This window comes from Manis javanica, chromosome 12 (genome assembly GCF_040802235.1).
Source record: "Manis javanica isolate MJ-LG chromosome 12, MJ_LKY, whole genome shotgun sequence".
NCBI classification, from domain to species: Eukaryota; Metazoa; Chordata; class Mammalia; order Pholidota; family Manidae; genus Manis; species Manis javanica.
Window position 1 is genome coordinate 56299770 of NC_133167.1, and position 27858 is coordinate 56327627.

Here is a 27858-nt window from a genome sequence, read left to right on the forward strand (position 1 = left end):
CCCACCCATACCGCAATGCAGTCACTGTCCATCAGTGTAGTAAGATGCCACGGATTCACTGTTTGCCTTCTCTGTGCTACACTGTTTTCCCCGTGATCCCCCACACCATGTGTATTAAACATAGTACCCCTCAATCCCCTTCTCCCTACCTCCCCACCCGCCCTCCCACACCCCTCCCCTTTGATAACCACTAGTCACTTCTTGGAGTCTGTGAGTCTGCTGCTATTTTGTTCCTTCAGTTTTGCTTCATTGTTATGCTCCACAAAGGAGGGAAATCATTTGACACTTGTCTTTCTCTGCCTGGCTTATTTCACTGAGCATAATATCCTCCAGCTCCATTCATGTTGTTGCAAATGGTAGGATTTGTTTCTTTCTTACAGCTGAATAGTATTCCATTGTGTATGTATGTACCATATCTTCTTTATCCATTCATCTACTGATGGCACTTGTTGCTTCCATATCTTAGCTATTGTAAATAGTGCTGCAATAAACATAGGAATGCATATGTCTTTTTGAATCTGCGAGCTTATATTCTTTGGGTAAATTCCTAGGAGTGGGATTCCGGGTCAAATGGTATTTCTGTTTTCAGTTTTTTGAGGAACCTCCATAGTGCTTTCCACGATGGTTGAACTAGCTTACATTCCCACCAGCAGTGTAGGAGGGTTCTCCTTTCTCTGCATCCTCACCAGCATTTGTTGTTCCTAGTCTTTTCAATGCTGGCCATCCTTACTGGTGTGAGGTGATACCTCATTGTGGTTTTAATTTGCATTTCTCTGATGATTAGTGGCATGGGGCATTCATTATTTTTTAATAAGAAATATATCTTGATATCTCATCATCACAAAAAGTTTCCCCATGCCCTTTCCTAGTGACACTCATGAACATCCCCAGAGACAACCACTGTTCTGATTTTTCCACCACAGATGAGTTTTACCCGTTCTAGAATTTCATATAAATTAAATTATACAATAGGTACTCTTTTATGTAAGGCTTCTTTCAACCAGCAATAATGTGTTTGGGAATCATCCATGTTGGGCATATGCATTTGCTCCTTTAATTGCTGATTAGTACTCCATTGTGGAATTATACCACACTTTGTTTATCCATTTTATTGATCAATGCATTGGCTGCTTTCAGTTTGCAGCTATGAATAAAGCTTCTATGATCATTCTTGTACAAGTATTTGAATTTTTAGTATTAGAATTACTGGGTCATAAGGTCAGTATATATTTAATTTTATAAGAAACTGCCTGATATTTTTTCTTCCACTGTTGTTTATCATTGTACTTTCCTACCAGTAGCTATTAAAGTCTTAATTGTTTCACAATCTCATTAATATCTGGTACCATTATTGTTGTTGATTTTAGTGATTTTGGTAAATATGTAATGGTATTTTATTGTGATTTTAATTTTCATTTCTCTGATGACTAATAAAGTTATATGCTTTTTCATGTGTTTATTTACCATTTGTATATCTTCTGTGAACTGTCCAAATTTTTGCCCACTTTCAATTGAATTGCCTATATTTTTATTATTGAGTGGTAGGAGTTCTTTATATAACCTGATTCTTGGTCATATATATATGTTGTGAATATGCATATTCCTTATTCATTTTCTTAATGGTGTCTTTGATTAGCAGATGTTTCTAGTTTTGATGAAGTCTAATTTGACATTTCTTTTAAGGTTATTGCTTTCTGTGATCTAAGGAACCTTTGCTGCCCATAAATCAAGAATATATTCTCTATTTTTTCCTCTAAAAGCTTTATGGTTTTAGCTTTTACATTTAGCTCTATGATCTATCTCAGTAGTTGTTGTATATGGTAGAAGCTGAGGTTCATTTTATTATATGTACCACTCATTGAAAAGTTCTTTTTTCTCCATTGGGTCACGTTGGCACCTTTGTTAGAAAGCAAATGACTGCATAAGTGTCAGTATTCTTCTGGGCTGTCTATTTTTTTCCATTGACTTTTTGACCCTGAACTACTGCATTAAAAACAAATGTCTTTATTAACTCCAATGTGGGTTTAAATTCTGCTATTATAATTTCAGTTCCCTTGAAAATTTTCCATGTGTTAGCCCGTCTCCATTTGCGTGTTGTTGGCTGTGTTTTCATTCACCAAGTAAATAATTTGTTGAGCTACTTTGAAGTAGGTGTTGTTCTAGGTACTGATGACTCAGCTGTGAACAAACAATATTCACATTCCCATGAACCTTATATTCTAATAGAAAAATACAGGCAGATAAATAAAAAATAAATTAGCAAGATATATTCATGATGACTTGTCTGAAAGAAAACAAAGCAGAATGTTTTAATTAAGAGTGACTGGAAATAGGGGGCTGCTGTCGATACATGCAGGAGGCTCTCCACAAGAAAGTGACATTTGAGCTTTGTTACCTCCTTTTGTTTGTTTTTAAAATTCCATCCAAACTTATTTTACCTATATTGTTTTCTGCTCTGGTTTCAATGAGGCTCTTTCTTCTTGTGTCTTACTTAAGACACTAAGCATAAGATTTCTGAAATGGCCTTGCATGAAATGCTTATCAGAGGTACAGTCTCTCTGAGTTTGCAGGATGAGGACGATGCCCCCTTTCCCTTGGACTTCAGTGTTTACCAATTAGCAAGGCTTTCTGATTGGCCTTGAACCTCTCTCACTGTCCTCTTATATACCTTAAATCCCCTTTGTTAGATAGGTACAAGGGCAACAAACTAATGTACGTTGTTCTTAGGCCAACTTGCAGTACCCAGTACGTAAGCACAGATCTAGTGTGGTTCTGGTGGGCTGCTATTTGTATTCTTCCCTTAATCCAGTAGCCTCTGGACCTCTTGCGTATAGGGATGTGTTTGTGTGTCTGGTTCATCATTGTGTGTGCACTGCCAGCACAATTCCTGGCACACAGTAGACATGCAAGAAATATTTGTTGTATGAATCAAGTGCAGTGAAGTAGAAATAAAGATCACAATTAAAGTAAAATATGAATCTCAATCCTTAGCATACACTGCTATGAGGGTTTTTTATGAAGTACAGTGAAATGGTTAAACAATGTAGACTTTAAAATTAGACTGTTAGATTTTAATTCTAGCCCTGTCACTTTCTATCTGTATGTCTCTTGGCAAGAAACTAAATTCTCTGTGCTTCATTTTTCTCACTCCTTAACCTTGTGGGGTTGCTATGAGGATAAAATGAAATAATGCAAATAAAAGCACTTTTGCACAGTGCTTATAAATTATCAATGATAATTACTACTTACAACATCCCCCCACCATACAGTACTTTCTTTGCAGTGACTCTGTCCCTCAAGACAAAGGCTAATACTTCAAAAACAGTTGCTATTCAATAGAAGGTCAACTGATTAATTTTCTGGTTAATGTGAAGATCCTGGATCTGGTTACTCAGAGATCCTGGGTCTCTGAGTGAGAGCCCTGCCAGTAGAGGAGGAACAGTGTCTTCCTGTCTTTCTTCTTCCAGGCCAAGTGACCTGCTTTAAGAATGACATCCTCTGTCATTTTAGGCCAGGGGGGCAACTTTATTTCAGGGGGTGAAACATGGTTAAACTGTCAGTTATTTTTCTCAGTCTAGCCTCATCTGCCTTATAACTGGTAAAAACTCTTCCTAGAATCTAGTAAAGGATTATCAGTTTTAGTGAGTTTCTGGGTTTTCATTTAGTTATTTTGTAGAAGATGAGAGAACATACATTGAGAATCACCCAGAAAACATTAAAAAATGTATTTTGTAGATAAGTTATTAATTTACAGAAAAGTTGAAACTGTAGTACAGAGAGTTCCCATATATGCTGCACTGAGTCAATTTAAGGTCCACTAAGTAAGAAACTGGCCTTCCTTTGGTATCTTACTTAGTGCCTGGATGCTCGGTACCTTGATAGTACTTTAATATGGGGGCAGGAAGGGGGTGCTGCTTTCAGAGGTGGTAAATCACAGCCAGGATCCAACTAGCTGGGACCAAGCCTATAAGCAGATTAGAGGAGATTGGAGCTACTTGCCTGTGTCTCCCCATCCCCCCCCCCATCCCCTACACTGTTCTGGGATTGTGCACCTGTGTGACCCTCCCAGGCTGTGCATTCCACACCCTGTCCACAGCACCACAAACAGCTCCCCACCCCAGAGGTACCCCAAGAGGAAGGCAAATCTGGAGAAGAAGCCTATGCAGGTCCTGGCCATGGGCTTCAGGCACGTGGCGTAAAAAGGGGAATTCTGGGGTACCTGAGTGGACATGGCCCCAAGGATCCATGGACCTTCCTCCCCAGGGGCTTGGGCCACAGCCTGAGTGGGCCACAGCCGAACCCTTCATTGCATGGGGCCTAGGCCAGGGCCTTAGGTTGCCAGGGTCTTGAGCAACACAGTAGTCTGAACATCACAAAGAGCTGCTGCCTGAGTGGGGCTCTTTTCTGCAGGTCCACGTTCATTGGCTCCACACATCTTGGTCTCGGCTTCCACTATCCTAGCCCTGCCACCATACTCTCTCCCACATCCACTCTTGCCCACCTCCAGTCCATGCTCCACACAGCAACCAGGGTCATGTTCTACATCTAAGGGAACCTATTTATGTAAGTTCATGAATGGTGAAACTACATCATATACCAAGGGAATGAAAGCCTCAGAAGTCAGAGTGGTGGTCACCTCTGGGGTGAGGTATAATGGAAGAGGAGTACATAAGGGGCTTCCAAGGTCACAGTGATTGGAAAACTAGCCAGATTGTCTCAATCTCTTGCCTAAAACCCCTCAGCGTCTTCCCAATTGACTGTAATAAAATCCTTTATTGGTCTGGAAGGCCTGACCTCTGCCCAGTGCTCCCCACCTCATCTCATGTCTCCCCTGCCTCATTCACATTGCCCTTCAAGGTGACTGTCTTCTGCCCCAAGTTCTTTCCCTTTGCCCCTTGGCCTGGCTTCTGATTTTCCAGGTCCTGGTTTACATGCCGTCTCGCAGAGCCCTCCTCCAGCCAGCTTTCCTGCCTCCTCTCATTCTCCGCCCACCCCGTTGCCTCTATCAGCATTCTGCTATTTGACTTTGCAGCAATTATTTCAATGCATATGTTTGTGTGTTTAGTATATGTCTTACTGCTGAAACAGACTTTCTATTAAGACAGGGACCATATGCACAGTGCTTAGCACAAGTTAGGCCCTCCATAGATATTTCCTGATTGAATGAATGGCTCATGATCTAGACACTTCAAGTGCATTGATGCTATTCTTTGACTTCCTCCCTGAAATCTAATCTGATCTCTATGACCACTGACCCTGGCCCAGAGAGATTAGAAACTGCCTTTTTTTATACTACTTTTGGGCTTTCCTTTCCTCGATGGCAACCAGTCACTCCTGTGGCCCCAGTCTGTCTGACCAAGCTAGGCCTGATCCCTCCTTATTCCTTTCACTTCAGAGGCTTCTCCCAGCAAAACCCTGCTGCTTCAAGCAAGGTTATGACAGTGTTCCTAATAATGCAAATAAGCAATGTATCCTCTCAAATCATCAACCAGGGTAGCCTTGTTCACTATGCAAAAACCCATGAGGTGAGAGGCGAGGCATAGAAAATAAATATATATAGATATTCAATAGCAGACTACTTAAAAGTATGACATTAAATAAAATCAGACTACTAATAGTTCCATATATACAAATTATAGATTTGAAAAACCATCAGCACATAACATAGTTGTTTTAAAAATAGCAATAACCAATCCAAGTTGCCCAATCAATCCAAAAAGGATACTGTGTTCTTCTCTGTTCATATTAACAAACAAGAAAAACAAGTAAGCAGGGAGTTCATTAGAAAAGAGTTTGTGAAACATTAATACATTTAATAACCTATGTGATTAAGAAAAACTGCCTCACATTAAAACATTTAGTGGGGAGTAATGCATTTATGGGAAAGGAACACTTATTTTGAACCAGTTATAAATTACAGTTCAATATGCACATGTATAGAGTCATATTGAATCATACTAAGAATTAATCAGAAAAACCTTTTTTAAGTGTTAATGACTGAAATCTTTTATGTGGGACTACTAAAAACTTAAAACAAATTAGAAGAATTATTACCACATGCAACTTTTTCAAAAGAAAAAGGGTGTTTCTTTCAATCAAAGGACATTGAAGTGGTTGAAATTAGTAACTAAGAACTTCCTGAGAGTTATAAGAAATAAACCAATAATAATCCTTCACTTATAATAATTTTTTTCTGTCATCATCAAAATGTCATCAAATCAACAATATTTAATGATCATATACAACATGTACTGTATATGTTAAAATATAAAGAATATTTAACAGCATATACTGTAATCCCACATATTTGGAGATCTTTCCTACCAATCACAAGTCTTTGAGACATGGAAGAAAATCAGGAAATAAGCAGAAGTCAAATAAACACCATAAAATTCATACACTAGAGTTCATACATTGGAGTCCTTTGCAGTTGTGTTCATGAGCGTATGGGTTAGGAATGCCACAGAGCTAGGATAGGGGTTTCATCTCTGCTCCACATGGTATTGGCAGGGGTGGTCGGGGCTGGAGGATGCGTTTCAAGGTGGCTTCTTCATCCACTCACATGTGTGGCTTCATGGTGATGGCTGGCCTCTCTCTCCTTGCACTTGGGTGTTTCAGCCTTCAGGCTTCTCCATATGGCAGGAGCTTCTCACAGGGTAAATAGACCTTATACACAGGTTTGGAGCTACAAGAGAGAATATTTCAAGGGCCAGGAAACAGAAGCTTCCAATAACTTAAGGTCTGGACCCAGTGCAACTGGTACAGTATTATTATTACATAGTATGTCACTAGTGAAGCAGTCACAAACCCCACCTAGAGTCAAGGGGAAAGAACATAGACTCCACCTCTCATGGGAGAAGGATCAAAGAATGTGTGAACTTCTTAATCTGCCATAGGTAATTATTTGGCTGTAGTTGCAGAGTACTGTTAAGTTTCAGGATTTATATATAATACAAGATACATTATCCTCTGTCAAGTGCACAGTTACCAATATTCAGCAACTTATGGGCAAAGGGTGAAAGATAATTTGGGTAGCTACCAAGTGAATGTCAGCATTGTCATTACATCCTAGCTAATTTATAATTATGGAACTATTTTAAGGGCTTGCTTTTTAAAATTAGATTGAAATTCAGAGCATGAGTACCAATATTAACATTTTAATCTCATAATGACAAAATGTTTAAGTGAAATCTTTGCTTTGGATGAGTAAATGATGAATGTATCCCTCATCTTAAGTTTGAGGGCTCTCTCTACATTGGAGAGATTGACTCCATACCTTTGAATGAAACAAATGCAAAACTGGCATGTGAATTCTATCAAGAATATTAATTAAAAGAGAATCCAGCTATAATATGCAGGTCTAACATTGACCTAGAAGTCTAAGCTTCCTATATGGGGACATTTGTTACCAAGGTAGATTTCTATACCAAGCTCTTTGGAAAACTCCTTTTACTCACATCCCTCTGAACACAATTTGGTAGATGCTTTTATTTTCTTCCTGTTTCCATTTAAATCACATAAACTGTTTTTTCAAAGCTAAGACTTCTTTTAAGTGCCAAATAAGATGAACCCAGTAAGAACTCGGTACTTTCTTGTAATTGCAGATTTCTGATATCCTCTATGAATTTGTTCTAGTGGTCAATGGAGCACTTTTCGTCCTTACCCAAGAAAGTCAGTTTCTTCTATCACAGAGGGCTGAGGCTGGCTGTAGAGCTAATAGGTTTATTGCCAGTACAAATTTCATCTAATACAAAGTGAAAGTGAAAATCAAAATTACATCTATGTTTTAGGCATATCCTAATCACTTAAATTTATTAAAGCATCGAAGATTTTCACAAAATGTATCTTTACATCTCTCTCATTGATAGAGTCTGGTCCAGAGGGTCATTACTGTATTTTGATGTTTCCAGTGATTACAAATACATAGCACATATGTCACTGCTCTTCCCTCCCAATATGTGTGGAAGACATCACTAATCAATCACAGCACACCTTCCTGCATAGCTGTTCCTTAAGCCCCAACAATCATTTTCAGAACAGTACTTCATACAACTACTAGCAATCAAATAAAATTGAGGCTGAAAATAAAATTTATCTGCCAGGATGGAAAAAGAAGCCCAAAATATCCAACACAATAGCTTACATATAGTATGTACCTTGTAAATATGTTATATGAACTGCAAGTATGACCTTTCTTTCCTGCATGTAATAGTTAAAAAGCAGCTGATCTTAAAGTCACTCCAACAATTGATTATTAGCCCATATTCAACAGGTACCTGTTAGTCTACTTTAAATTTTAAAAGTCTGAGTCTTTTTTAGGTATTTGAAAATATTTTTATAACAGATACATTCCAAAGGTCATGATAACAGATCACACAGCAGACATAGTTATCTGAAGTGTCTTTTTGAACATTTCATTCTATTAAACAGCAGGCAGTTTCTTTAAATATTTGACAGTAGCAACTAATCATTTCTCAGTTTCTGCACTTTCATTCAGTTGCATTATCTTTGAAGCCTTTCATCATCTCGTTAAAAAATCCTGGAGTATGGCTCTTCACTCAGTTAGATGGCACTTCTGTCATGTTATTCCAAGTAAATTGACTTTTCATTCCTTATGATTTGTCACCATTCTTGGCTAGAGGCCTATTCTGATAGTAAAGCTTTATTTCTTTGGAGCTCATCAATATAAATTATTGGGATTTTACTTATGATCATCTTAACTCTTATATCAGTTTGGTTTCCAAGTGCCGCTTTGCCTCCGGAGCCATAAACATGTCAGGAAGTGTTCATGAGCCCTTTTCTCCCTGAGACAGCCGGACGGGGTCCTCCGCGAGGTCTGTGTTCCTCCTCCTTGCTAAGTGGATCTTTACATTCAGTGCTCCTCTCAGGCAGTATCTGTAATCACTTCTCATTCCAGAAGCAAACGGCTGCCGAGATCCACAACAAATTAACATTCACAGCTATCAGTGTGAGAGATCTGCCCTCAACTACTCAGGAGAAGTTCCACAGATTGCAAAGCAAGCATTTGGCCCTGGTCTTGAACTGCCTGTGCCAGAGGGGAAGGCTTGATACAGCGGTCCTATTTCATAACTCTGCTCATTGTTTCTCTTTTGAGGTATAGTTAATCACCTTTCCATGCTGTGGAAACTCAACTGAAAAACATGACTTCTTTACTCTATTGTTCTTGAGTCTGATAATTGCTTTATCTTGCTTTTTTCTTCCTTCAGTTTGTTTGTTTCGCTAGGAGCAAGTTCAGCCCAAAAGTTAATTGCAGTTGGTAGGGTTTTGCAAATAGTGATTTATTTTTGGAACTATGGACTTTTCCTAAACTCATCAACAAAACTGAGTCTCTAGTATTTACTTTAAAATATATTCTAAATTAATACAGGCACAAAAGATAAATCTAGGATAGAAATTTTCTTATGAAAGTTTAATATTTGTCAAGTGTTCTATGGATCAACTGTTTACTTTTGTATGTAAGCTTTATACAATTTTTATTTGGCTGTCAAATAAAAATGAACGAGTGTGTATGTTCTGGCTGAACTCTCAAAAGCTAGCAAAGTCCTTCATAGAGAAACTATATAATTAAGACTGAAAATGCTTTTTTTCTTCAAAAATTTTATGATGCATTCAATGAAAGTTTTTTTTAGTCAATCAAAGATATTATTACTCAAAAATGGATGGTATACCTGTTGGGGGTTGAGTTTATTCTCCTTGGTTCTTGTCCCTGCCACAACAAAGAATTGAAGGGCAGAGACACAGTAGTGAAGCAGAATGAAAGTTTTATTTGAATGTACTCCAAGGGAGGAGGGGGCCAGAGTCAAGGTAGACAAAGGCAGGTTTACTTGGGTAAAGCAGAGAGGAAGGAAAAACAGGGAGGAAAGGGAAGCTTATCGAACTCCTGCTTGGCATTGGTCATATCCCTTGCCAATTCTTAAAGCCAGAGCCGCCTGGCGTCCAGTGTCCACTTGAATCTGCACATGACTTGGGGGAGCTGCAGAGCACTGGATGAAGTGAGATTATGTTCTGAGAACTTCCTAAAGGAAAAGAAAGGAGATTTTCAGGCAGGCTACTAAAGAGCATGATCATGCACTGCAGTTCTGTCTGGGTCACCCAAGCAATGGGAACTTGCAAGCCCAAATCAGAGCTCTCAGGAGCCCCTCCCTGCTTATCTGGAGTAGGACAGAGAGAGTGACAACCTCAAGGAAAAGCGAGTCCTGGCAACCTCAGAGAGGAACTTGTGGAGTCTGGGGTTTTATAGTGCTTTTGGGGTAAGAATCAGCATAAGGAATGATGTATACAGGTTGGTTTATAATCCCTTTAAAGTTTTACCTTAAGAATAGGGTTATTTAGGTGACTGTGTTGGCCTCATCTCAGCATTCTTTATACACGTCGGTTTATTTATTTATACTTCTGAGGTCTGTCTCCTGCCCTGGTTACAAAGGTACTTGATTAAGGGGCTGGAAGAAGAGGAAAAAACAGCATACAGGTTAAGTTAAAGAATAAACTGGGCCTTTTTGCAGGCTAAGTAGATTTCAATATCATGATCTAATTGACACAATGAAGACATGGGCTGCGCTCAGATTCTTTTCTTTATCTGGGGAATATCTGGACATTCTAAGTCACTCCTGGCCTTGGGAACTTCAACTGATTAATTCAGTAACTCTGAATCCTTTCTGGCTCTCTGGTTTTATCTGGTTAACTTTTTGAGTCCTGTTTGGTGGGTTTTACTAGCTTTATTCTTCTTCCACCCCTCTCATGTCCATCTTTCTGCCTAACACATCTAGATCCTTGATATGAAATATGCAGCTTAGGAAATTTTTATAAAATTAATATAGTCTGGAATCATGGAGGAAACTTCGACTTATCCCAGAGGGTTTTATAATAGTGGTTAAAAATATATAATTATTTAATTTGTTAAGTTTTATTCTCAAGTATAGAAATTTGCCTGATTTTAGTTATTAGTTATGCTATACACAGTATATATGTGCCATATATAAAACAGTAATGATTCTCTTTTGAATATTGGACATGAATAAAGTATTCAGGAATTATTTTTGTTGCGTTTCTTTTACTGGCATTATAGATTTGTCACAGATCCTAGATTAATGAGGTTATTTGGCATTGCCAAAAAAATTCCAGACTAGAGGCACTGGTTTATTTGCCAGAGAAAATACTGAGAAGAAAGTCACTGGGAGATTTGGGGTAGGAATGGAGGGAAGAACATGAATATTTTGGGATGTGGCTTGGAGTTTCCCATATTTTCCAGCCTTCTTAATTTGGAGAGAGTAGAAGTAGGATTGCCAGGTAAAAACACAAGACACTAAGTTAAATCTGAATTTCAGATCAACCACAAATAATATTTTTAGTCCCAAATATTGAAAATATTGACTGTTGATCTGAAATTCACATTTAACCTGTGTGCTGTATTTTTATTTGCTAAATCTGGCAATCTTACCTACACTGCTCAGTTTATGCTCTAAGATATTTTATAATTTCACTGAGGAAAAGGTACCAGTTAATGCCACCAATAATACAAGCATAAAGCATACAGGAAATGGAGAGATTCTTTTCTTTTAAGATCTTTTTTTTTAATTCCTTGATTCATCAAATATTTACTGAATGCCAACGAAATATCAGACATTCTCCTGTGCATATATATGTTGGTGACCAAAACCAGATCCGATCCTTACTGTCACGGTGCTTGCTCTCTATCTACTGAGGGAGGCAGGTGATGAACAAACTAGCAAATAACTCCAGCTATAACGAGTGGTATGAAGGAAACAGTCCTTCATGCAGAGAATACTGGTGAGTGAGCTGGTATTGCAAGGTGGGAGGGGAAGACCTCACTGAAGAAGTAACCTTTAACCTAATTTCAGAAGATGAAAATGCCAACCAGGTGATGAGGGTGGGGAAGGCTCTAAGGTAGAAAAGAGCGTGGTGGATAGCAGAACCACAGGAGGTGAGTGCAGCTGGAGTATGCAGAAGAGAGAGCGCACAGCACCAAGTGCAGTTTGGGAGGGCCCCAAATGCCAGATTGGGCAGGATTTACCAGATTACTACAATTTGGATGTTATTCTAAGGGAAATGGGAAGCCGCTGATGAGTTTTCAGCTGGGGAATGGCTAGATCTCATTTATACTTCTTAACTATCACTCTGGATAGTGTATAACAAAGAGATTGGGGGGCCATGGGGAAAGCAGGGTAGAAATGGAGAGATTATTGCCAGAGCCCAGGTGGGAGAAGATGGAGGACTAGACATGGGTGATGATAATGGAAGTGGAAAGAATCGAAATACATAAGTGGAAATGACATGTCTTTCTGATGGATTCAGTGTGAGGGAAAGTGGTAGGGAAGAACCAAGGATAACCCTCAGGTTTCTGTTTTAAGCAATTGGTTGGATGGAGTGTCAGTTGCAGAGCTGGAAAATATTGGGAGAGAAACATTTGTGATGTTAGTTTCCTATGGCTTCTGTAACAGATGACCACAAACTTAGTAGATTAAAACAACACACAGTTATTACCTTCAGGTTCTGAAGGAAGACTGAAATGGGTTTCCTCGGGCTGCTGCGTGCCTTCTAGCCGAGACTCTAGAGGACTGTGCCTTTCCCTCCCTTTTCCAGTTTCTAGAGGCTCCCTGTATTCCTCGGCTCGTGACCCCCTTCCATCTTCAGAGTCAGCAATGGCAGGTCATGTCATTCTCACATCACATCACTGTGTCTCTGACTCTTCTGCTTTCCTCTTTGACTTCTAAAGACCCCTGTGATTCTATTAAATATGCCTAGGTGATGCAGGACCATCTTCCCATCTCAGGGTTGTTGATTAGCAAACTTAATTCCATTAGCAAACCTTAATTCTCCCTGGCCATGTGAAAAACATATTCACAGATTCCAGGGATTGGGATGTGGACATCGTGAGGGAAGGGGAGCATCATTCTACCTACTACATATGGGAATTTCAGCATGTGTGTTTAGACATGTTAAATTTGCTAGCCAGTGGGTCGACCAAGTAGTAGGAAGCTAGTGATGTAGGCGGGTGGATATGTGAGTCTCAAGTTCAAGGAGAGGTTAGTGCTAAATTTGGAAGTTATCAATATAGAGATGATGTTTAAAACCATAAGAACGCATAGCATCACTGAAGGAGAGGTTGAGCCCAGCAAACTTCTACATTAGAGTGAAGATAGTGGAGGAGGAGTCAACAAAGAAAACAGAGAAAGAGTAGAGAGGAAAATAGATGGAAACCAAAATAGTGTGGTGTCATGAAAACCCAGAGAAAAGGCTTTTCTAAAAAGGCAGGAGTGATAACCTGGGTTCAGTACTGCTGCAAAAGGCAGTCACAGATTTGTCCATGGATTTGCAGCAAGAAATTGGGACCAACTACAGAAGCTGTTACAGTGGAGGGGTTAGGGGAGAACCAAAACTGATGTAGGTTAAGGAGAGAATTGGGCATGAACAGTGATCACAGGCCATGAAGAAAAATCCTGTGTGTTCTGCAGCAGGACTCACAGATCCCCTGTCTTGAGGAATTTGGTCCTCTGGCTTCTTAGTCCTAAGGATTCTTAGAGGGAACACTGCTGCACCCTCTGCAGTTTACCAGAGGGCCTACTCCTGCAAGAACAAGGTTCTCTTTTTAGCTGATTCCTCTCTGCTCATCCCCAAGGGACTGTATTATTTCAAGAAAAGGTGGCTGAAAGGTTTTTGTGTGAGGCCATTCCTCTGCTTCCTTACTGGTTCTCAGACCTTCCAAGGGAAACAAGAACTCTCAGAAAAAAAATATTCAAAAGGGAAAACCAAAAGCATCCTTATCATTACCTTGGTCTAAATAGGTATAATAAATAAATTACTATGGGTTTAATAGATAAGCCAGTAGAGAGACTCAAAAATCTCAGAACTCAGAACTCCAATAGGGTTGGTTCCAAGTTATGGCCCAGGAAAATTTAAGAATCATGACAAAGTAACACAGGCATCGATTTCACTGGTCTTAATCTGACACCATACACAAATTTAGTTTCAGATGTATCATAGACTTAACATAAAAGTTAAAACTACATTAAGTTTTTAGAAAACAGTACAAGATACATATCTGCAACTTTAGGGTAGATACAATTTCTTAGAAAGAACACATGAAACAATAATAAACAAAAATTGACATATTTGATCAAAATTAAAAATGTTTGTTCATTAAAAGATCCATTAAAAGAGAACTGGGTTGGTAAAGGGTACAAATTTTCAGCTATAAGATGAACAATGTCTGAGGATAATGTAAAATATGTTTACTATAGTTGATAGCACTGTAGTATATAACTGAAATTTGCTAAGAGGAGTTAAATGTTCTCACCAAAATAAAGATAAATATGTGATGTGATGAGTGTGTCAATTAACTAGATGGTGGGAATCCTTTCACAATAAGAAGCAAAAAGACAAGCCACAGACTGAGAGATAATATTTTCAAAACATACATCTGACAGAGGATTTGTGTCTGAGTTACACAAAGTACAAATAAATAACAAACAAAAGAAAATTTCAAGAAACTAAAAAGTCTTAATCTCTAATAATTGAGTGGGAAAGTTGTTTTAAACAAAGGTAATGGTAAATGGTAAAAGCTGGTTAAGCGCCACCTGGTGGCAGAGATTTTGAATTTCAGCTTAAGTTTTTGTGGAATTTTTTTTAGGTAAATAAAGATAAATTTCAATTATTGAATATGTAGAGACTTATAAATAGTAAGAAATTTTAATATTAAAACAGCCAAACTAAAGAGTACTTCAGTAAAACTGAACCAAATGAACAAAATCTCTTGTTATTTTTCATTGAAAATTCCTACTACTAATATGAGACAATTAAGATAATATGATGGCATAATACTCTGCCAAATATTCATACGGTAGAATTGTAATTGAATGTTAATACAATGAATGTAATGTGATTATCTGTGTGCCAGCTGTTTGACATGTATCATTGTATTTAATCGTCCTAAGAACTGTGTGGAGTATAGTCCCACACCACAGAATTTTTCCAACAGAAAATCTCTTTGTTGTTAGTAAGCAAACTCATAGAACATATTTATCTCTCAATACAACATTTTTGTGCTTTTGTTTGTAGTGGAAAAAATATTTATGTCCCAAAACTATGTCATTTTTTTAACAAAATGAAGCGTGGGGAAAGTTCTGATCATATTCCAGATAGAATTATTCTAAATAACATCCAAATCATGTGTAGACATTTTAAACACCATGTAGAATTTAACAATGAAGTGTGTATTTCAGTTGTGTGACACTGAGTAAAGCAACTGGTCCTGAACCTGTCAGCACCATGCCTCTAATATTCAGCTCCTGTTTTTGCTTACCAGTGTCTGACAGTGAGTCCCCTCCCAAAGATGGCAGTGTTGAGAGAATTAAGGAAAAATTTTGTGACTGAAATGTTTACAATAGAAGGGGAGTTATTACTTTTTGTTAAGAGCTATCTCAGTTATGATAAAAAAAGTAACACTTAAAACAATTTATAACCTGACATCATTTTTTGTTTCATTTATACTTATGAATTTTACTGTTTCATTAGGTTTTAGGAAGTGGTTGCAAGTCTTATAATTTTTTCCAAGTAAAAATAATGGAAAACAGGCTCCCTGTTGACGTTTTCAGGTGGAAACTCTGATTTTCAAGAACAGGTTACTGATGCTAAGCAGGAGAAGCCTGTCAAGTATAAATATTATACCATTTTACAAATGAGGCCCAAAGTGACCAAGCCACTTGCCCAAACTCCCACAGGCGGGAAGCAGCAGAGCCCTGGCCGTCGGACTCCAACCACCGTGGACACCGCCTCCATTGGGCCTGCTTCTGTCACACGTACCCTGGGCCGATGTTTCCTAACGTTCTTGATCAAGGGTTATGAGGTTGGAATGTTACAAGATTAATGTATCACCTAAAAGGAAGTTCTGTGGCTAATTAGGTTTGGGAAATACTGAGTTTAACAAAATAAAATACGTTACTTTACTTTTCAGAGTCAACTGGACTGTGCTCTTCTCTATGTTTGGTAGTTGAAGAGGGGTTTAACATTTCCCAGACTTACTTGTTTGAGATTTGTATAGATTAAGATGGACTTGCTAGTACAAAATATAGAACATGCATACATTATATGTATGTGTATATGTGCCTTATAATATACCAATGCTAACTTAAGCAAATGTGTGTTTATTTGTCCTATATAGCAAGAAGTCTGGGGCAGAGCAGCCCAGGGCCAGGTTCATTTCTCTATCTCTTACTGCTCTCCTGTCCATAACAAGCTGTCATTCATACTCATGGTTGTCACCTCACAGACACCAGATTTTACCCCACCACCAGGTTTTACAGCTATTTTTCAGGGAGGAAGAGAGAGGAAAGGAAAAAGGCAATGCCAACATCCCCATTTACATCTCAGTGACCAGAGGAGTGTCTCATGGCCATTCCTCACGACCACCCCTAGCTGCAGGGGCCCTACAAATGGGATTTTTTACTTTTAAGTCTCTGTATCAGTGAGTTATGATTTGGTGATAAAGCACAAAGGTTGATTTCTTGCTCACATGACACGTCATCAGCCGCAGGCTGGCTGCAGCTCTGCTCAATGTGTCTTCTTCATTTTGGGGCTCAGGCTGAGAGGACAGCTCCTCTCGGGGCCATATGCATTCCATGGTGGAAGGACAAGGGAGATGGCAGAACCACGTGATGGCCCTTAAAGACTGTGCTCAAAAGTGGCATCTGTAACTTTCCCCCACATTCCATTAGCTAAAGCAAGTCATACACTAAGGCTGATTCAATAGGTCAGGGAAATATAATCCTCCTACAAAAAGCATCACAGACGGTCAGGCATGACAAAATAATCTTTCCTATATAATAGAAGCAGGCAAGAGAGAATAGAGCAGAGATGGAAGGTAAGTCAGCAATCGACAGTGTTTGCTGTAGTATACACACACACACACACACGCACAAACACACACCACCTTTTTATTTATATGTTATGGAGCATTTCACAGGACGAGTATTCACATCTTTTGGGAACTGTTATCTTGTACCACATCATGTCCCTTTGATAAAGTAACTACCTATAAAAACATCCTGGGGTAAAACACTTAGCCCTTAGTGTGGGCTGTAGTTCTGTTCAGCATTATAACAGATTGTACTGTAATTGTACAGATGATAATCTGTGTCACAGACTATTACTAGAAAGTTGTGGCTGTACATTAAAATCCAGTATTATGTGAAGGTGACAGACATGAACAAAACTCATTTTTAAGCTAGGAGAATTTCAGAAAATGGAGTCATGTCTGGTTATTAAAGGTTTTTTTTCTTTTCTTCTGAATCAGGTGCTGTCATATCATGCAACGTGTTCAAAAACTGAGGTTGACAAGTTCAAGGTAAGGAAGCAAATGGTGTCCTATTCGTGCATAAAGTTAAACTTCACATGGCTTTCTGACCCTTTGTCACTTGCCCCTATAGAATTAGTCCTGCCCACTGGGTGTTGAGGAATAGAACTGGGCAGAGGTGTGTTAGAATATTTCAGTTTTAAAGGGGAAGAGGGACCTACATACAACTGAGTAGCCCCTTCATGATCGTTTAAATGATGCAGTATTTATTTCTTTTCATTTGTTAAGTAAGCAGAATATCAGAAAAAAAAATCTGTGTAATATGGTGAAACTCAGGATGTCTGGTTTTGGCATTGGTTTTACTTATTTTCTGTTCATTTAAAATCTTAGGTCCTATATCTTCATCTGTAAAAGTAGGTGAAGAGATTAGGATAATAATAGATAACATTTGCCAAGTGCTTACTATGGACCAGGCACAATGCAAAACATTTTACATGTGTTAATTCATTTGAGTCTCATAATGCTATGAAGTGTGTACCATTTTATAGGTGAGTAAACTGAGGTGTGAGGATGTTGAGTAAACAGGCTAAGGTCAAATGATTCTAAGGCCTATAGCCAGGCTATCTGGCCCCAGAACTGGAATTCTTAAGCACCATGCTCCGCTGCCATTCTGCCTGACTCTCTTCCAGCTCTGACGTCCCATGAGTCTGTGAATGCATCTGAGATATTCCTGCTCACTTTAGTCACCACCATTCCCTTAAAGGCTGCTCAGAATTGTCACTCCTCTCCCTGCTTTTCTCACAGGCTATGGTTAAACATGGGAGTGTGGGGAATCTGATTTTCCTCCCTGTTGGAGGTCTTGATGTCTGTCTTTTTAAGATTTTGTGGAGCTTCAGGGAATTATAGGGCAAGCTGCCATAAGCATAAGAAAGATAATGTCTTGTGTTGTAATATTTGTGTGGAGTAATGCTGGATGCTGGCGACTCCTCTAAGAGTTTCATTTGCATGTGGATGCATTCATCTTCAGTGGCACACAGATCTTTGGGCCTGGTTAGTGAATCAGATCATTGAGTTGAGTCACACTAATAAAGAGAGGAAACAAGGAAAGACTCTAAACTCAGAGCAGGGCTGAGGAAACTGCTCAGAAGGGCAGGGAGCAGCATGTCTATGGGGGGCTGAAAGTGAGCTGTGGGGGCTCCAGTCAGAGAATGTGTCTTATGGGCATGGAGAGATGCTTAGAAGAAGACCTACAGGTCAGAAGGAGAGATGTGGTGCCACGAGTGTGACAGCTGACAACAGAGGGAGGAGACAGAACAACCACAGCCATGGCAGTTAGGGCACATTTGAATAAACATCCTCTATACAGGTTAGAACGTGCGCCCCAAGGGGATGAGGGATGGGGGACGAATAGCACTTTTCTTATGTTTTGTTCACCTCTATCATTTTACAGTTCTTGGAACATAGGACCACTCAATAAATACTTGTTGAATGGAAGAATGAAAGAATGAATGAATGATTAAATAACTCCAAAAAACATCAGGGTCCTATAACTCAAAACGTTTAGTCATTAAGAAAATGTTAAACCTGTGGTTATGTAAGGTTATTTTTGTATTTTATATAAATGTTATAAATATGTCCATCAAAAATATTTAAAGCTTTCTTACTTTAGCTAATAAAGTTCAGTTACCTAAAAATCCTATTTATGGAAATAACTTCCCATAAATATTTTATTTTTTTATGTTTTATATTTTATATTTACTATCATTATAGTCAACATCATTGCTAAAAGCAGGGAGAAGCAGGGAGGGAGAAAGACAGCAAAGCTCACAGTGGACTAAATATGACTAAAAGAGCGATTTGCTGGGACATGCCCAGAGCCACTGCAGACCAAAATCAATAGCCGTTTGCTCTCTAAAGCTTCTGTGCCCTGTATTCTTTGCCTAGAGGAAGGAGAACACAGTTATTTTGGAATTTGCCACAATATGGATTATTTAAATTTGAGAACAAAGGGTTATTATATCTTAAAGGTATCAAGATTAGATCATTAACTAATTTATTCCAGATTTTATCCTGATATTAATGAGTATCTTATTATAATGTAATTGCGATATAATAGGTAATTTTAACCTAATGGGTTTTTTCTTCATATATAAAGTAAATAAAACATTAACATAATTGGTAGCTGATGCCTTATAACTGCAGCAATAACATTAAAATGTAGTGGGCTTAAAATAAACTTGCACGTAGAACACTGAAAAATATTTACTGAAATTTCATGCTAGAATATGTGTGATGGTAGTTTCCTAACATAAATAACAGTAAATAAATGTTTTGACTAATATATACAGACAAACTATGCTTATAATATATTGTAACCTTTATCCTGCAATTCTTTTTAAATAATGGATAAATAGGTAGATAGATACATATCTATATCTATATATCTACATCTATAGATATAGATATGTATATATGTATGTATGTATACATATATATATATATACACAGAGAGAGAGAGAGAGAGAGAGAATTGAAATCTGGAATCAGCTATCCATGAGATTTTGTGACTCCCTGTAGTGGATAATGCCCAGCTGGGACCAAACTCGTGATCAGTGATTAAGTCAGAGTTTGGGAAGCAGATGATTTTATCACCTAGTGCCCAGGAGGATCTGGGGGTCAAACACACGCACAAGTCAGACCCCAGCTGCAGCCCAGGCTGTACCACATCGGGGTTCAGATGTGTCCAGAGGACCAGTGAGATGTGCTCTGTTTACATGAGAGACTAAGAGGCTTCTGAGTCCAGAACTTTTCCTAGGGAAAACCGAGGCCTCAGTGCCTGGATGATTCCAAGTTCAGCATGTGGTTTGCCTCTTGGATTTTTCCCTTATTCCAGCCTCCCATGGATTCATGTTCTCAGCTAAGAACATGTGTGGACACAAGAGGCATGGACCTTAGTATGGTTTCAGGGCATTAAATGCCCCCAATGTCACAAGAATTCCAGAGTGTCAAGTGGAAACAGCAGCCCAGAGGAAGGAAGCACCACTACAGGCCATGAGGCAAGGTTATCTTCCTCCCAGGGTGACCAGCGGAGGCTGGAGGAATCGATGCAGGCTGAGTGGTCACATTGTAAGGACAAGTGAGGTATACCCTGGGAACTCCAAGAAGTAAGTAGAAGTTAGAGTTCCTATAATATTGGGGAGTGTGATGCACTCTATTAATTACTTTCAATTCACTACCATTTGTACTCCTAGGTGATATAGCCTAAAGGGACATAGACTTCACATCGATAAATTCTGTGAATCTTTAATAATCACTAATGCTAGGCTGATAACCTTACTTTTCCTCATATCTTGCCTTCCTATTTCATATCCCTCCATGTTAGGGGATTTCTGAGAATGCCATAGGAGATGGAGAGGGTGTTTTTGTTCTTGTTTTGTTTTGTTCTGTTAACGCTATTTCTCCTATTAGGAAAAGTCCCCTTCAGGGATGTGTTCGTGTAACTAGAATGTCAGAACTTGGGAAACTGTCCTTTTTGTGGGGCTACCTATACACAAAAAGATCACAGAACTTCCTGGAGCTTGTGAATTAACTTTTTCAAAGTCTGATTCGGATTATAATGTTCATAATTTGTCTTTACGGTTTGGTTACCCTGTGCAGAGGAACTGAATGAGGAAACCAGGATCTAAAGAATGGTCTTTACCCTCATTAACATTTACTGATCTTCCTTGAACCCAAAATATGAAAGGTATGCCCAGAAAATTTGTGCAGATTTTAGTGCCTGTTTATATCTCTTCTGCTCCATGCTAACAGGAATAATGTATAAAGACCATATTGACAATTAGGTCTCTTTGAAGATGACTGGTTTAAAGGCTTTTAATAACCTGAAGATGCCAGCTGTGATAACGTAAGAAAATGAGTTTAGTACACCAATTATATGCTTCTGTAATTTTATGCACTTTCCTAAGATTCCAATGTGGTGGACAGACCAAACAATTATCACTATATATGCCAGTTTACCAATTAAAACCAACTCATGGACGTTCTCATGTTATATAGCCACCTTTTATCATCCCTTCATTCAATTTCAAACTGCATGGGTTATGGCTGCAATCAGGGATGAACTCGTTTACAGCATTATTTAACTGCCTCAGTAATTAAATGCCAATAACTCATGTTGGGTGTTTGGGTTTGGACTACCTCTTGCATATTTCAAGTTTTCAATGTTAATGCCTAGGCCACAAATAAACGTCCTGGTAAAGAAAATGAAATAAAGTACTAAGGAGTAGGTATTCCTGTGGCCTTTACATACTGAACTAAGGGTGGCTACATCACAATTAGGATCTTATAGCTGCCTCTGTGGGATGGATGGGGTTGGGGGGGACCAGCTGAGCAATGGGATGTGATGGAGTGGGCTGTGTTTTTAAGTCGTTAAGTTTGAGGAGACATTGATCCATGAAATATTCAAATGTTATAATAGTATGCTTCCACCCTTAGAACTTCCCTCGTGGCTATGCCAGTAGATGGTGTGGTACAGGCCCTGCACCAGGGTCCCTATACAAGTATGCAGGAATTGGGGTCCCCCAAGGCCTTAGCTGGCCAAGTGCACAGGATGACTTTTAGTAATCAATCCTCCAGAGAGGCCACCTTTTTCTAATTGCACAAAGGCAGCTGTGTGCTGGCCGCTGCCCTGCCAACACTATTTCCAAAGTCATGGAGAAGCGCAATCTTTGCAGCAGCTTCTTGCAGAGGAAATTGCACTGTGCAGAGAGGGCTAACACCATGGCATTTACCCAAACCCAAGGGACTTGGGGAACCGAGGAGGGGCAGGGGTAGGGCAGGGCACCATGGGGAGCTCATGTTCCCACCCAGTCAGCAGGGAGCGCCTCCCAGCCTGGGGTAGTGTGCGACTGCAGGGGGCAGGGCGGGAAGAGGCACTTTCCCTTGCTTCTCCATCTCAGCCCGCCACCCATCCTGAAGCGCTACCTGTGGAAATCTCACCAACCAGCGCCCTTCCAGGTCACCTCAGCTTATCTCTGAGGTTGCTTAAAAGGTAACCTCACAGGGATATAAATGGAATCTGGGCATCATCTTGCACCTAACATGTTCTGTCTCCTCTCTTGTCCCCGCCTCTTCAATTGAGGGGCTTGTTTTGATTTTAAATAATATTTATGCCGAGTTTAATTTCAGGGATTTTTTTTATCATCAGAGCAAGTTATTAAAACTTTAGCAGGAAATTGCCTGCAGGGGAAGCAGCTGAATCAGCACCCTAAAGGGCATCTTGAGCTCCTAAGGCAGCAGCCAGAGCCAGGCAGCCTGCACTGCTCAGGACATGCCCATAAATATGTAGAGAGCTTTGTGTTCCAACGTCCACATGTTCATGTGGAATTCTCTTTATGCATTGCGTCTTAGCAGACACTACATTAGAAGCCAATGGTCATATTTTGTCACTCCTGAATGCTGAAAATCCTGGGGCCGGGGGCGGTGAGAGGGGAACCTCTTAGGGCCGCAAGTCCAGCTGGCCTTTCCTACCGCTACTCAGCAGCTTTGAGGCAACGGCTCTTCAAGGGCCCACCTGGCCAAAGTACATCCTAAGACCACCCTGCCCTCCTCTCAGATCACCAGTAGTAGCCACTGCTTGTCACTTCTTCCCATCTGAAAACAAAACAGGGAGATTCTGTCAAGAAGGCTCCCTCTGATCATCTATTTCACGGGGAGAAAGAATGGGTCTGGAAGGCTTTTTCCCACCTTCTCGCTTCCACACATTAACACAGCCAGCTTCACTGCAGTCCCTAAGTGTCACACTTGAAGTTCCAGGGGGTCTGGGCCTGCAGGAATGAAGTAAAAGGTCATGGATTTTTGGTTTCAGAGCAAAGGTGCACCCTGAAGGTCCGGAGAAGACAGGAGCGCAGGTAGCGGGACAGCGCTCTTAGAGCCCTGGGCCCTGAGGCCTGGGTGGTGGAGGGGAGTGTAAGGCCAGAGGGCACCTGGGTCTGCCTCACTCTCTCTTCTTTCTGGTTTGCCCCTAGTAAGAGCCATCTGGAGCCACAGATCTGGAGCCAGATGAACAGTGCTCTTCTGTTTCCTTCCCACAAAGCTTAGCATCTTCAAGAAGCCTCTAGATTGCATCATTTCAAACTCTTTACTTGGACATTAACGGTTAGCAGACAGTGTCTGATCATTTTCTGCAGTTTCAGTGACCAGAGCTGTCCCTTTTTAGGCAGTTGTAAGGCCATGGACACAGTAAGACAAGAGACAGCAAACATTTAACTAGACAAAGCAGCCGCCAGACCTCATGGTTCATTTAAAATTTCAGGTTTCCTCATCTACAAAACAAAGCCATTTCCAGCTATAAAATGCTATAATTTTATAAGCCTGTAAAATTTATCTCTAGGAGGGAAGGGGAAAATAAAACACAAAACAATGTAAAGTTGACAGAACATCTTGGAGTTGTTATAATTTCTGCATACCCAAAGCTTTAAATTTAATCTCTGTTTAAAAATTGGGGTGTTTCATGGAAGGTTGAACTCAGCTTGATTTAATTACATGTCATACGTGATTTCCAAAGCCCACCATGGCTGTCTTGTAGCTGAAGGGTGATCTAATAGAACAATGCTTGGGAGGAAGGTAAGTGATTGTTTTAGGTAAGGCAGGAGTCTTAATCTCTTCAGTATAAAAACTAATGCTACCTATAAATGTTTAAATAATAATGTCTCAAACAGTATGACTCAGCAGTGTATAAAAACCTTGTCATCCCCATCACCTCACTTGAGCCTGGCGAACCTCTTGCTGAGGCATGGCTATTACAGCCCCATTTTGCGTTCGAGTCAACCAAGAACCAAAGAACCAGCAAGAAAAATGCACTTATTTGGCTTTGATTTTTCCTGTCCAATGTTTTATCTTGACCTTGAAGACAGTGCGTCTCTTCAACTGGCTAAATAGGAAAATAAAAGCAGTATCATGGAATTTTATCCTGAAGCCATTTCTTTTGATTTAACTATTATTCTTGGAACCCTTATGGCATTTTGATAGTTTGGGGACCAAATAAGCATGACTGCAGATGAGTCTGAGAAAAACAGCATTTTTGGCTGAACATAACATGTAAAAAGACATTTTCATGGTATTTTTTGAGCAAATGTGATGCTGTTTTATTAGGAACTTCTTTTTGTATTGTGGTTGTGCCGTCCACGTGACTTCTTGCCTTGGGGTCTCAGACTGCAAAGGAAATTGGAAACAGCAAACATTATGAAAATGTTGCATGATTCTTAGCAAGAGGGTATATGATCCATTATTCTGACATCTTGCTTGTCTTCCTTACAGTCTGATTGGCTATCTAGCTATATAGAAATCTCCTGACATCTGGAAAGCTCAAAGGAAAAAGAGCAGTTCCACTTTATTATCCTGCCTTCTCCAGGTCTGCCAAGTACCTTGTAAGAAAGATAACGAGGATATAAGATTGCGAACATCAGTTCAATGATAAAGTACTTGTCAGGAGATAAAGTCTTATGTTTAAGGCATGAGAACTCATGAACTAGACTATTTGGAAGAAGGTATGAAGTGAAGAATGTGAGACTGGATTTATATTTGTATATTTCCTGCAGCGATGCATGGTGTTGGGGCATCATGGACAGGAATCTGCCTATCTGAAACATGATGACTTTAATATAAGACTCTTCATGTAAATTTTTAAGAATTTTAAAAGTCATTATTCTGAATTAACTGCTATATACTGCCTCCATTTGTGGTTCTGAGTATGTGTATGGTGTGTGTGTTTGTGTGTGTGTGTGTGTGTGTGTGTGTGTGCACTTTGGCTTAAAGCCTTATCAAGTGATTCAGAGTCTCATCTCTAGCTTTAGGAAAAAGATCTTGTGGCAATTCATTGTCTCCAAAGAGACAAGCTTTGGAAAATCTATGAGAAAACAAGATCTGAGATGCAACACTTTGGCCACTGGGTGCCATCCTTGCTCCACGTAAGGATTTGCTGAACCACATTTCTAGAAAAATGGTTAAAACCCCAAAGACAGTCATTTAAAAGTAATTTCAAGATATAATAATGTTTGTGTGTGTGCATGACCTGGAATATGTTAATGGCACAGGCAGCTTATTCTTCTGACCAGGCATGAAACAGAAGGAGTGGGGAAATCTCCTCTCTGGTTCAGCTTTATTCATAAAGCCTGGTGAAGGCCCCTTGCTTGCTTTACCCCAGTGAGCCAGCCAGTGGGTGGCAGGGGAAGCAGCCTGTAGGAGCTGGGAGCTGCTGATGAGGTGGTGTGGTAGGTATCTGGAGGTCAGTGGGTCAGATACACCATTAATTATTTTTATTGTTGTACATATTGCAGCGTGCATGTAACAGACCTTGAACCTAGCCGTCTGTGTGGCTGTGTTCTGTCTCTTCAAACACATTCCTCTCATTACAGAGCTGGTGGAGCTATTAAACACATCCCCTTTCTAGGAATGCTGCATGTTGGTGGAATAGTAACTCTGTTTTGGGGGCTTTCTGTTTTCCTAGAAGCAATTCATGGAGTTTACAAGGACACCACCTTAGCCAGGCATCAGAACATCCATAATCAATGACACAATACCTGCACAGGATTTTGCTATCATTGGATTTGACACTCACCTACATAAAACCTAGAAATTAAACTCAACATTATGAACAAGAATAGCTACAGAGAATATTCTAAGACTGTCATGTAGTACAGGCTACAGTTTCTATTCAGGGCCTCAAACATTTGGTTGGGACTAAAAGAAATTAGAGTGTGAACAAGTAGGAATTATACTGCTATACTGTTATACTGCTAGGCTGGGGCCATGCAGCTCCTCTCACAGTTGGCCCTGAAAGTGGCCCGGATCAGCGCCCACAGGTACCTGTTTAGACTCACTGTAATCAAATCCACACACCCATGAAAGGAGAAAGTGTGAAAAGGGCTGGCAAGAACCTACAAAAGGACAGGGTTTTTTTTCAACCTATCCAGGAATAAAAGGTTTAAATACTTACTGTTCTGCTGTTGAACATCTCCAGGTGGATGGACTTTAAAATATATTTTCTGGGCTTACTAGGATAACATGTTACCAGTCATTAAATATGTTTAAATATTGCTGTTGCCTAGGTGTAGTGCTGTTAGAGCTGGAGCATTCTTGCGATTCTGAGTGCTTTCATAGCTCTTATTTGACTGGATGTTAATAGAAGACTTTAAGAGAGGCACCGATGGCTGTATCCTATGTGTCAATCAGGCAGCTGAGGAGATAGCACACAGCCAGTTTGGAGGCCTCTCTTCTAGCTGCTGAGGTCCTTTTCTTGGATTCTCCCACCCAGTATATGCTCACGTCACTCATACTATGCTCACCTGGAAAATAACATTTAATGAACATGGTTCCATGTGCCAGGTCTGTTTTCAGTGCTTCAACCTGCATTATCATTTTAATCCCCACAAAAAACCCTACTATTATTTTCTTATTTTATAGATGATCAACAAGAGAAATGCCCAATTAACTATATTAGGCACATTAAGAAATCGAGATATGGAAAGGCATGCTGAATTTGTAATATTCTCTATTTAAATGATATGGCATCCTTTTTGTTTTAGATTCTTCTGGTCCTGGCCCTGATTATGAACCCTTCTGTAATCATCTCTTAGTTCCTTAACAGGCAAGTTCAGATTTCAACAGACTCTGCAAAGGGTTTTTTGTTTGTTTGTTTGTTTGTTTGTAAACTTATAAGGTTACATAGGTTATAAGGTAAGCCAGGCCTCCTGTTTAAGCAAATGTGCTTTCTCAGCCTTCAACATTCTGGAATATCAACTTCAAGGGATAGGTTTGTGGGATCTAAAAGCAATTTTTCCCTGCACAGGGTAAATCCCAAACAATTCTTGTGCCAAATGACCTCATTCCATTCTCTACTAGGTTCATTTTCATAACAGGTATTATAATTAATCTAGGGCCTTTCCGGAGACAGAAGGGAGTTCTGTAAAAACCAAGCTTTGTGTTGCTTTCTGCAGGAACAGGTGGCCATCCTCACCACTGAGTTTAAATTTGTCAAACTCCATGAAACACTGAAGCTGGGTTTTAACCAGGACGTTCTGTACTCTTCCCCTCACCACTGACAGGAAAGACCTAAAATTCAGCAAGAAAAGCTAAAAGGGAGAGAGGCTTTCTATGACTAAGTTGCACCAAAATGAAAAATCATAGGAATTGCCTCCTTTTAAAGCCATAGAGAAATTTATGCTTCTACCTGAAATATCTTCCAAACCATGAGTGATCGCCTTGAAAACAGCTTTCCTCTGGTTCTCTGAGTTGTGTGAGAGGGCAAAGGTTTAGTTTTGACAACCCCCTTAAAACCAAAAGTCCAAGAATCCTATTATTAGGAATGTCCCTGTCTGCACTGGTCTGTGAGTGACTGTCTCTCTCCACACGAGCTCTTTCTCCTGCTGCATAATGATTCACTCATGAGAAGGCAGGATTGAGTAGAATGCAAGATCCCAGATGTAAAATCTTCCTCTATGTAATATACAGAAGCCCAAAGTTCCTCCCAG

The 27858-nt window shown here is 39.7% G+C and overlaps 1 protein-coding gene across 2 annotated transcripts in view; it reads left to right on the top strand.

The window, feature by feature from the left end:
* The window catches only part of PDE11A (phosphodiesterase 11A), a 387045-nt gene that overhangs the window by 236643 nt on the left and 122544 nt on the right, over positions 1-27858 (top strand). For both annotated transcript variants that reach the window (XM_073218656.1, XM_073218657.1), the window contains exon 10: positions 17330-17380. In XM_073218656.1, coding sequence (XP_073074757.1) covers positions 17330-17380 — 51 coding nt within the window. The remainder of the gene's footprint in view (positions 1-17329; positions 17381-27858) is intronic.